The 12,455-nt window shown below is 38.0% G+C and overlaps 1 protein-coding gene across 1 annotated transcript in view; it reads right to left on the reverse strand.

The window, feature by feature from the left end:
• Positions 1-12,455, reverse strand: part of LOC131592372 (synaptotagmin-1-like) — a 336,297-nt gene that overhangs the window by 36,894 nt on the left and 286,948 nt on the right. The window contains exon 9 of the mRNA XM_058863843.1: positions 12,023-12,140. Coding sequence (XP_058719826.1) covers positions 12,023-12,140 — 118 coding nt within the window. The remainder of the gene's footprint in view (positions 1-12,022; positions 12,141-12,455) is intronic.

Genomic DNA, 12,455 nt, shown 5'->3' on the forward strand with positions numbered 1-12,455 from the left:
CTGAGCATGAACATTTTGCATCTGACCAGAACTCTTCCAATGAAACAACGCTAGAATTAATACAGAACATTATTGTACTATATGGATGCTTGGATCTCTGCCAGAAAAACTGCACCACCTTCTCTTTACTAAAAAAAATGACTGAATTGAGTTACAGCAAGGGTACCAGTCTTTTCAATATGCCAGACACAACCCTGATTAGAAAAATATACTTTTCAGTCCAATAAGACCAGCAATGGTCCTGAATGCTTATGAGTCTGACCCAAAGATACTGAAGGATTATTTAATTACTGTGTCACACTTCAAAAACCCTGGTCAGTAACATAAAATTTGGTCACTATTAATGAGGAATTGTTATTAACCATATTCAGAGAGCAGCTCAGAGTACTTCTCACTGGTTATAATAAAAATCTGTTAACAGTATTTTAGACAACAAGTCTAAGGTCCTCCACTTTCCTTATCAAGCTTAGCGCAAGACCTTTGTTTTATCTCTAGATGGCAGTGCTATCAATTTACTTACTTCACTCTGTTACCAAATACAACATAAACAGCCATAAACAACACAGAACACGCACTTATACAATGCATCTCATTTAGTATGCTTGGTTGCTATAAGTCAAATGAACAAAAACCCCATAACATTCCCATAGGGTCCTTCAATTTTGAAGCCTCTTTCACAGAATTTTAACTCGATTTCAGGAATATAATTGAACTAACAATCTGTTGTCTCAGACAGGATGTTCTCTTCCTGATATTATGCAGGGCTGGACAGATGCCAAGGCAGATTTGAATGCATCTCAAAGTACCAGTGAAAAAATGACTGGGCTGTTCTGAAAGCAAGAGGCGTGTGCTGGATGGGTCAGGCACCAACTGTCTGATGCCTGTCTTCCCTTCCGTTTAACCTATCAGGATTCAAGCGTGCTGGAATTGTAAACAAAGAGAAAATACAGCAAGTAGAATGTAAACAAGAAAAGCCAAAGGGCTTATCCGGCAATGCTCTGCATAAAGCAAACCTTGCACAACAACAGAATGCTTGGGGACCACGCTCTTTGCTAAAGAAAGATGCTGGCAACCGACACAGACAACACCTGGTTTCTAAAATCAGGGTATACCTTAAGATATTCAGAGTCAGGAGAAGGAGTAATGGAGTGATTTAGATCACTGAAATGATTGGAGCAGCTAGATTAAAAGGAAAAAAAATATTTCCTTTATACAGAGATCAAAAAGAAAAAGAAAACCCACCACACAGCAGGAAAATGAGAATAGATTTAAATATGACTCAAAGAATGTTTGTCACTGGATTTGCAATAAAACAAAATACATTTTTTCCCAAGGAAATAAAGTGTAGGTAATAATTTTGTCTTTGAGTGCAATTACCAGCCTGGTGACTGACTGCCCCCTTTCCATATCCTTTTTAGCATATTGACCAGGATCACAGGCCTCTTGAAGACATTAAATTCCTGTAAGTTTTCAGAAAGCAGGCAGCCAGATGGGATACAGAAAGCCTACTAAGTATCCTAGTATAAAGTGAAAGCTCCAAGATGGGCTCACCTCTTATTACACACCAGAAAACAGACATGTGAAAGAGATACTGTGGATGTTCAAACTGTGGAAGAAGGTTTCAATTGAAGCACATATTTTATTAGACATCAGAATACCCAGTCACACTCTGAAATTAATGGAAATCATGCCTTATAATTCCATTGCTCACAAAACTGTATTTGAAATTGCCAGAGGACTACTGCTGGCCTTGGGTTTTTTCCACCTCTTAACGTAATAGAACATTCCACCTTCTCTCAAGGCTGAAAGGCAATCAAGTCATATCCTCTGCTACCTCATGGAACCTGAAGATGAGGACCATAATACCTAGGTTCTCCAGCAATGGGTATTTCATAATACCACAGTTGTACTAGTAAAGGAAAGTGTGCACTGGTGTATGTGAAAGATGTGCTTGTCTGAGTAATTTCATTTAGAAACTAATGACTGTCAATGCTGTGTTGTGGATTCTCTTATATTACTTCATTTTGTTATGGGAAGAACTAAAACCTTGATCAAAGAAATGCAATCAATCCCCAGATTAGACAAAAGCAACATCTATCTCATACTTGAGTCTATTTCTTGACTAATTCATGTCAAAGAACTCAATCAATGTAGGAAATCACTCACTTGCTGTGCCACAGGGACTACCCGACAAAAACTGAGCAGAGCAGCAGATGAAAAGGATTATTCTTATCAAGTACTGGCTTCCTAACCAGAATCCAGACAGTAACTTCCTGAAGATGTTCCTCAGCAGTGGGCAATACAAGTAATCTCCAGGAACAGCTGAGCCAGTCTCTGATTTCCACCACCATCCAGGAAGCAGCTTGGCCCAACACCCTTTAAGCTTGCTTAGCCTCAGAGAAACTTCTCTCAGATACACTTTACTCCCACAGCTTTCCAGATCCAGATCCCAAGCACCTTATTCCTAAAGTAACGTGCACTTGTTTAAAATTAAATACTTTGCCCCTCTATTTTTTTTTGTCCACGAGGGAGCAGCCTGAACTAACTTAGCTTCCAACCAGCTAAACAATTTGCAGCACAAGACTTGCTGATGCTGTCACATCCTTACATAAGCATTTCTTCACATCCCACATAGTCAGGGCTTCTGAACTTAAAAAACCCATTTTGTTCCAAGCTCTCATAATCGCTACTTTTAGCATCCTCAGATGTTGATAAGCAGGTGATGGTTTGCTGATGAGAAGCAACTGATACAGCTGAGTACTTCAACTTGGCTTCCTGGGACTTACTGCAGGAATGCATCCATCCTTTCACAACAGTGCAGGAACGAGACTGGCCCTGGAGCCAGCTGTACTGCAGATTTCTGAAGAGGCTCAAAAAGAATATAAGATGCTTTTTTCTCACTAGGGCTCAATCAGGACATTATCATATTCACTTCAGTGGAAAGGTGGATTTAACCTGCAGACCTGTATATGTAAAGTGTTCTGTGTTACCACAGGGAGTTTGGAGAAGGAGATCCCATGAATTTGGCTTCATAGCTGAGATCAAACAGAACCCCTTACTTCTCTGACTTGAAGCTGTTCCTCCAAAGATGCTGCTGAGCTGCAGAGATTACATTTGGATCCCAAAATGCTCATACTTACAGGACAGGAATTAGAATTTGGATCTGCCTCCTGTAAGATTATGCATAGCTCTTATTAGATCATGCATAGCTTTATAATGTATATCTCCATTTGATTTTTGAAAAACTCAGATATGAGAGATTATATTGTGATGAAGTTCACAAAATCAGATCTTATAAATCCTGTGTTCTGCTTTCACAAAAGAGGTAGTAAACAGAGGAACTTTGCATTGGATGGGATTCTTTATGAGAGATTTCTTTCTAAGCATATTTGTTAAGAAAATTTCTATATGTTATCCATTCCACATTGGTCAATTGTGTTACATAGCATTTGAAGTCTGCAGTCAAATAAAAAAGGTTTTATCTGTCAGTACACAAGCTGGACAGATGTTCTCATCTTTATTTTTGTCTTTCCTTAACTAGAGTTACATATTTTATTATTCAGTAATAATTTCATTAACATCTGATTTGATGGGATGCAGCAAGAAACCCCTGCACAGAAATTACTTTGATATAAATTGAGAAAAAAATGTTGCTATTTGTAAATTTGAAGACAGCTCAGCAGAATTGAAAGGCATTCATGTTGGGAATGAGTAATAGCATATTCATCAAGAAGACAGAAAAAAGATACTTTTTCAAACATGAGAGGCCTAGACTCACTGCATTAATAATTACAAAATGTCAGGAGCTGTTCCCTCCATATTACCAGTTTTACTATTTTATTATGTTGGTGATTAGTTACATGAGTTGAAAGAAACACAGCTGGTTCCATCTTATCAACAAGGCTTGTATAGCAGAGGAAAAAACCCCAGCTTTGGCTTCAAAACTAACCATATTGTTAAGGGAGTTAAAAAAAGAGACCAGATTCCTTTCTTCAGCTTTGTAAAATAATTGTTTAGCACCTCAACTGTCTTAAATCACTATCTAAATAAAGGGTTTACTTGTGTAGATCCCTCACTCCTACCCAACCTTATTTTCCCCTTCAGCACATCTGCAGAATTCACAGAAGTGACACATACATGTTCATCATGCTAAAGACGACTCTCATGAAGAAGAGACTGTGTTGACTTTCACAGCTAATAAACAAATGGACAAAAATGACAGCCAGAAATAAAACCCAGCTGATTTTATATTCTACCCACAAAATTCCTTCTTTACTGGGGAAAAGTGGCATTTCTGGGCTTTGCTTTTTCACCTTGTTAGCAGGTAATCTCCAGTTAACCAAACTGGCTCCCCCACCCCAAGACTGTCTCAAATAGAACAAAGTGGCTCTGAAGCAGCATGAACTGTGCTGGGACAGGGCTCAAATGCTGGCTTCCCTACCTCATCCACAGCGTCATGGAAGTGAGAGCGAGGAATAAAATATTTGAAAAGAAGCCCATTGAGATTCATATCACTCTACTCAGAGAGACAAAAGGCACAAAAACTGGATGTTGGCATCCCAATCTCAGCAACAAGATTGTACATCTCTTCTGTTACCTCAAGAAGGGTAATGGGACCTTTTTGGGGAACTGCATCAGTAGAAGAGCGGACAGGACTTGACTTTTACCTTTAGTTAGAAAGGTTTTGGAAAATAAACTTTGGAATTGGCAAGGGGAAAGCTTCCTTTTCATTTTGCCAAATAGCATCTCACAGCTGTCATTGGAGAACACTTGCCAAATGTGCGGACAGATTTGAACAGCTATAATCCATAAAGGATTTATGTGAAGTAATGATACCGACCAAGAACTACAAACACGTTTTCTTATCTCTCTTCTTATGCTGAAGCACATGCTCTGTCTGTCGTCACAGATGTTTTTAGCAGTGTACTAGAGGAAACATGCATTTCCCTTCTTACAACCCCTGCTCCTTTCAGGAGTAATCAAGGGTCTAATTTGTGAAATGTTTCTTTCCATTGACGTGCACATAAAGGAGTTACACACTGGAAACAGAGGCAGGAGATCTATAACAAGCAACCACAAAACTAATAATTTTTCTACCCACATGGATTAAACAAACAAAAGATGCATGTGGGATGTAAAGTAATGTAAAAAATTTTAAAACTGTTTCTAGTTCTTCAGACAGTGCCACAAACTTCATCAAATCTCAAGTGCACCAACAGTGCTAACAAAACACTCATCACACTGTCTTAAAAACCTGTATGATTTTATATTGTTGTGAAAAGGAAATAGTCTCATTTATACTTACTTTCTCTGCACATTTAGGCACTTATCTAAACTGTATTTATAAAGATGAAAAAGATATTTTTTTATTTTCTATTTTTTTTTCTTAAAACCCATTAAAAATATATTTAGGCTGCAAATTTCAGAGAGTAAAAAGAAATTAAATTTACTTGTAACAGAACTGCCTAATTTCCCTAAGGATCCTAAAATCTATCTAAGTATTTCTATATCCATTTTACAGCCACTCACATTGCTATGAAATTCTTGAGGAACTTGAAAATCTAGAGCATTAATTACTTATATGAAAATGAGATGATTAACATACTTTTTTACACTTGGCTTTGGGACGGCACAACCAAATAAAAACTTAGTATAATTTAATCAGGAGGAAACAGGCATACAAACACAAAATGCATTGTTTAGATACGGCTATTCCAATGAAAGAATAAGAAGACTTTGTTTTAAATATTCTTTGTTTTGGGGAAGGGAGGAGGAAATCCATAAAAATACCAGAAACTGATGACTACTGATTGGCAGATTCCAGCCAGCTGGGCACTGACCACGTATACCTTTGGTCAGTGTCTACATGAAATAACCTTTCCTTTCTCAAATCGAGAAGCTATTCATACAGCTATTAAGCCAAGGCACTTTTTCAGCACAGTGCCTGCCCTAGGTTACTCACAGCAATGCCCACTGGTTTAGTACAACTTCTCTGACAATCAGAAAGCATGGTCTTGTTTTGCTCATTTTGTGCACAGGAGAAAAAAAACCAAAACACAACAATTTGACTCTGCTTCTTTGTATGAATAAACAAATTTGACTGTTCATCTAAAACAATATATTGTTTTGTGCAAAAGCTGTATATATGATGCAGTGGAAATTGTGGACGCACTACAAAATGGACAATTACCTGACAATTTCCACTTAAGACTTTCCAAAATGCCCTGAAATATGAAAGTCTGTGTATCCTTTAACTTAGCCTCTATGATGGATACACTGTACTTCGGAATATATGTTGATTTTGGCGCTTGCTTCAGCTTTTAAATTGAGGAAGAAGTTGGCTTGATGTCAAAGGCTTGACTTGGGATTAGAAGAAACAACTCCCTAAAACACCTTAATTAACTTTTGAGGAAGGACAACTTCAGGTAACCCCCCACCTACCGCCCAGTGTTACAGAAGATGTCACCAACAAGAATGTTCTTACAGGCAGGAGAGAAAGGTTTTGATGTGATGGAGATTTTTTGTAGGAGCCCACAATGAATTTAGTGCAATGCTGTGCGATCACTTTGTGAGCGTGAGAGATACATTGCTGCAGCCATCTGCTATTGGAAGTTCTGCTGGTGTAGCAGAGAGACTGAGATGTTAGATGATGTAGAAATTCTCTGCACTAAGTAGAGATCTTAGAGTATTTGTTGGTACTGATCTCTGCTGGATTCCTTAGGATTAGGCTAGTTGAAAATACGGCTGTGGTGGTGGTGGTTTGTTGTTTATTTTTACTTTAATCTTTTAATAAGGCTGTTTTCTCTTCTCTTAATACTTTCTGAGTTATGCTTACAGTAGGGCTTATAGCAAGACCTTGACATTAATGGTCGATTTCTTTTCCCATATTATTGCACTCGTGTTAGCCAGCTTTTAAGGTTTCTTATATTTTCATGAAGTTATTAAAGTGAATGCTCTGACTGCAGAATGAGCATTCACTTGGCCTTCAAAGAGATGGTCTCCAAATAATTTTTAACTTCTCAATTCTTTTCTAAGAACATTGGATCAAGCCTTTTGAATTTGAATGCAATCTTTCGAATTCTAGAAAACTAGCTAGTTTCTATGTGTTCCTGCTACAGAACCACTTGGTCCCCAGAGATGGCTCTATGAGTATTTACTTGGCAGATACAAAGGGGTGCTGTGTATTTTCTATTTATAACTCAAATATTGAGATTAGCTTCCCCCCATAATGGGCCGCTTTCTTTTCACAACTGTATCTGCAGCTTTCTGCAGAAGGAAGAGCACATGAATCCAGTGACAATCCTATTCTCCTTGCAATTCTTTCTAAGCATTAATTTGCGGTAAAAAGTACAATTTAGGGTCTGCTACAGTATCTGTTACTTGGCAACAGTTCCTAAGGCAATACCTGAGCCCATGCCAGCTAGGATACCTAGTCCCCATCTAAACTGGGGAGTGCTGAGAGGCAGCAGTGCTGAGGACATAAGGGGAGGGTGTATTTCTTGCTTCTAGGATACATGCCTGGTAAATATATTCACTAAAAGCTAAGCATACTAAAATAAAAAGAGAGCAAAAGCACATTAACTTCCAAAGGTTTTTAGAAAGAATAAACCATACTGAAATTAAGCCTGAAAAGATGACAAGATGTGCTAAGGCTTATGCTTACTACCAGCTGCTAAAAGGTGACTTCTTGATACAAACCAGTATTTCACCATTATATACAGAGCCACTGAAGTTCTTAAAAAACCCAAATCAAAACCAAAATAAGGCACATAACCTGAAGGGCCTAAGTGGCCAAACACCTTATGACAGTCTGCTCAGGAGCCAGCCCCAGCCACTCCTGAAGGTTTAGAGGGAAAATGCTTTTCAAGGTATTCAGGTAATTTATTTCAACAATTGGCTTAGTCAAAGCAGGGAAAGCTGATGAAAGTTGCAATGAAAGTTTGTATTTTATGTTAGGAACAAATTGAATTCAAATGGAGGATATGGCTGAATAGATGGAAATCTGTAGAATTGTTTGTACAAATGTGTGTATGTATTTCAAATTTTTCTATGTAGTAAAAAGAAGCACCATATTTATCCCACAGACCACATTTAGCTACTACTCAAGTGCACTGAGGGTTACACAACCAATTTCACTTTAGAAAACAAGTTAAAATTATAACTATAAATAAGATTAAAATGAATTTAGAATAAAGTTTCACACTCGTTTAAATCTGTATCTGAAATCAGTATTACTTGGATTTATATGAATATCTCATAGGGGAGCTGCAGATAATTCCTGTCCATTTCTGGAGCAGAAGGGATCATGAACCTAATGAAGTACTATAACTAACAGACAACCATTGTGAACTGAATGGCATTGGCGAGCTGCATTGTGCTCTTATTAAGGAATTAGCTGGATTATGTCTCTAAGGACTGTTTGGAGAGATTAAACCATAAACTGGTTTTGAAATCTTCCAAGTCTGCAAATCACCTAAATGAAATTAAAACAAAACCAAACCAATGGAGTAACATGGGAGTCTAAGTTCCAAGACCTAAGCTTCTAAGTCTCATAGACATTTTAGGTGAAGTATGCTTATAAAGCCACTCAAGACCACCAAGTTCAGATAAACAAAAATAATTGCTTTGTATCCTTAATTCCTACACATCACCTTCCAGATGTCAGATTCATTAGCAATCCATTTGAACATAATTTAAATAATTACAATGCCATTTTAGAATATGCATAATTGCTTGCCAGAGGCCATTGCTCACCAGAACTAATAATTTCCACTTGTTGCAGTAACTTGATAAACTCAGGCTAAATAGTTTCAGTGTTTGAGCCAAGGTTTGCTCAGCCTGATGTTGAAATTAAGTTTAAGACCCGGGAGTTTACTGCTCAGATGGGTGATAGGGTTTTGTTACAGTAAATCTAATGAATTTGATGATTAATTTGTTGCTTTCATTATCTGTTTCCAAAGTAACTTATGCTTGGCTTTTGACTGCTAATGAGATGTATGAAAAATGCTAGTGATAAATACTTTTATAAAGTGTGGTTTTTTTGTTGCTTTTTTTAAAACTGCAACTGTTTTTTAAACTGTAGTAGCCATTAAGTATTATATATGCTGACTGGAAGGATTAAAGTTTACCAGCTGAGGCCCTGTAAAAATGCCAGGAAAGATAGTGCTCTCAATATACTTCAATCTGTCTTGCTTTGGGTACTTTTGTAACAGGGCTCTCTCTATCTCCATAACGTAAATATACATATAAAAAGAAAGCCAAGCATGTATTTAAGCCCAATAGACCACAATTATAAATTTAATAAATTTATATACAGTAGTAAAAATTCAGATGACTGCTGAGTCACAGCGACTGGTTCTTTCTATTTGGGCTAAAGACAATGTAATTGCTGAAACCTCCTACATCATTGAGGTCAAAGGTGTAGCAGATATTTACTGGCAGCAGTAATACTTGAGATGTGGAGAGAAGCAGCCAGAAGGAAGCCATGAAGTTGCCCACCACTGTGCTGTGAATGCTCGTCAGCGCTCCCTCTGTGGGAGCCACGGCGTTGCTCCTTCTCTCTGTGAGGCAGGTAAACTTCCCAGAGGCATAAAGGATGAGTGCAAGAGAAAAGCAGAACCCTTTCCAAACATCTGTATTCTGCTTTTCCAGCATCATCTCAAAACCAGGAAAGAATAACTAAAAGATATACCCCAAACTCAAAACAATAACAAAAAGGTATTTTTTGCCTATTTTTGACAAACCACTAGGATTTGTTTCCCCCATCTGTGTCAACTACAGCATTTTCACCTCTTGTTAATGGTGCCATTGAATATATATGTAACATTCAGTCTGAGTTCACATTTGACTGTTAACCTTTGCATCTCCACTGTCATGCAAAATTTTCAGTTTTATAATATGAAAAGACATTTCAGTATCTAGAGAAAGTAACAAAACTAGGCGGAAATATTTGCTAATCAAGATAAAATCCTGTCACCTTTGTTAGCACTTAGAGAGCAGGTATTATTTAGTGTGAATAATGACAACAGAATCTCAGCCTGATTTCCAAAGTTGTTGTTGCATAATTTATTCAAAAGATAAATTCCCTAATGAAAGATACTGGATCTACTTTAAACCAACATTATTTCATCTATAATTACTGCCTCAGGAATACCAGACTAACTGCCACTTATCACTGTCAGTGACTTCTGAATTCCTGCTACAACTATGGTATCCCATTGGGTTTGTTTGTCAAGAGAACATGATGTTTCAGATTTGGCATGGCCCTAAAAAAGGAGAACAAAACCTCTCTTTCCCTAGAAATTTAAATGTCCTCCATGTGCCTCAGAACATAAAGAAGACGAAGTCCATTCATTTCCTCATAGTTATTTCCAACACGATGTACTATATTTTCCATCTGAAGTTTGTAGAAGCCCTTCAGTTCATTAGTGGTTCCCCTGCCCCTCTCTTTCACTTCTTAGAAGCTGAGTACCCATTATCCATCGCATTTCTCACAAAGTTTGGAGAAGAATATAGATGATCTGGCTGTCAGAGCTAACCCTCAGTCAAAAATCCCCACGCTTTGTCATTATGAGAATCTAATCTTTCATTAGGAAACCATTACGAGTAAATGTGCTTATGAACATTAATTTGCAATTTGTTCATTATGAGCATTAGAGAAACTATTAGTGGTGTGTCTTAATCGAGTGTCCATTGTGGACAAGAAAAGGCTAGACTTTATTGAGTAATGACTACAACAACACTTGTACGTCCTTCACTTTTATATCTGTTGCTGTGCAGTGGATGACTTTAGATGCAAATAAACAAAAACCAAAAAAATAACTGGTTATTGATGGAAGACTGTTTCCCTTCACTATGGGAAAGGCCTCCAGTTATTAGTCATCGAAAGTGGTAAATAAAACCTTCAAGGTAGCTTTTATTAAGTTCCCATTTCTGTTTATTTTGCATACAGCTATTACCTTGCGCTAAGACTATAAAAAACAAGAGCAAACCACTTTTTTTCTTGTCACTTGGTAAATTAAAATGAGCAATGACATCATCTGTGTGTTAGTGGCAGCTGTAAAAGTTTTCAGTCCTAGAACTGTGCTGGAAATAGCCTCATTCTCAATGGTAGGCAGCAACTGTTTCTTCTGAACAGAAGGCATACAAACCAAAGTTCTCCTGGAAAGACCTCACCTTATAAAGCATCTTGTTATTTAATTTGGTCTCAACTAATTGGCAGTTTAGACAGTAATTTGTGTCCAAATTCCAGACACAGCAGAGAACAGAAACCTACAGGGAGCTGCACCAGGTTGCTGGGACACAGCCCAGGCCCCAGGTGTGCTGACTGCAGTGTCCCTCTGAGGTGGCACACACCCCGTCACACGCAGGGTGCACAGCCTCACCCCTTGGAAAGGCTGCCAGGGCTGCTAGCAGGTACTGAGCATGCTGGATGTATCAGCCTCACTGCCTACCACATGCATAAGACTGTCACTTTGATTTCTGGTGTGTATGCAAATGCAGAGCACCTCTAACTCTGCACGTTTAAGAAATCACACCTGAGCCCTTCACATGCAGAAACAATCTTCCTAGCACCTCAAACAGCAGACAGCATGGCAACCTGTAGTGAGTTCCCCTATTACCTATTATCTGCAACATTGCAGTGAAATGCTCACATTTTGTGAGATTAAACAGACAATAGGAATTGTAGTCATATTTTTTTTCCCTTGCCTGAATAGTCTGTATTTATCTCTAGGCAACAGGAGAGAAGGAAAGTACAGAAAGCTTGAACTGTCATCTGATTGTGTAACTCTTCAGACCTTGTCTTTGAGTGTAATGCAATGTATTGTGATTTTTTTTTAAAACTAGAATTAGCTCTGATATACTCAATCATGCCCCAGCTTTCAAGAAAACACAAACCACATCTTTCAGACAGGGAGCAAGAGCCCTTACCTTCTCAGCCAAGAGACCTTCAACAGAACACTAGTTGATTTTCTACCTTTGTAAGCCCACAAAATTTTCAAGCAGATTTTCATACACATACCTGATAGTCCACCGACATCCATCTTCTTCAAGTTCTTCGCCTCCAGAATGACGACAGTCAGCTTGCCAGCAGTAGGCACATAACGGAGGGAGAAGCAGATATCACCCAGCTTTTCTTGCTGTGAAAGCAAGACAAGACATGGTGTTTTACCTTAATGATTTTTTCCACCTTTTAAAAAAATGCAGTTTTGAAAGCTCCACATAAAATTATCAGGAATACATCTCTGACATGTACTGCCTAAAGAAAACAATCAAATCAACAATATTGAGAAAACTACCATAAATTGTGCAGATGAAATCCTTGATAACCTCAAGTCTGTTGCAGCAACTATCCTGTACAGAACCAAGTGACAATATGTCAGAAAGTGGTGGCCAGAAAGTGATACTTCTCACAATTTCACCCCTGACAATAGGGGTCCCACAAATACAGTTTG

The sequence above is a fragment of the Poecile atricapillus genome, chromosome W, assembly GCF_030490865.1.
Source record: "Poecile atricapillus isolate bPoeAtr1 chromosome W, bPoeAtr1.hap1, whole genome shotgun sequence".
Taxonomy (NCBI): Eukaryota; Metazoa; Chordata; class Aves; order Passeriformes; family Paridae; genus Poecile; species Poecile atricapillus.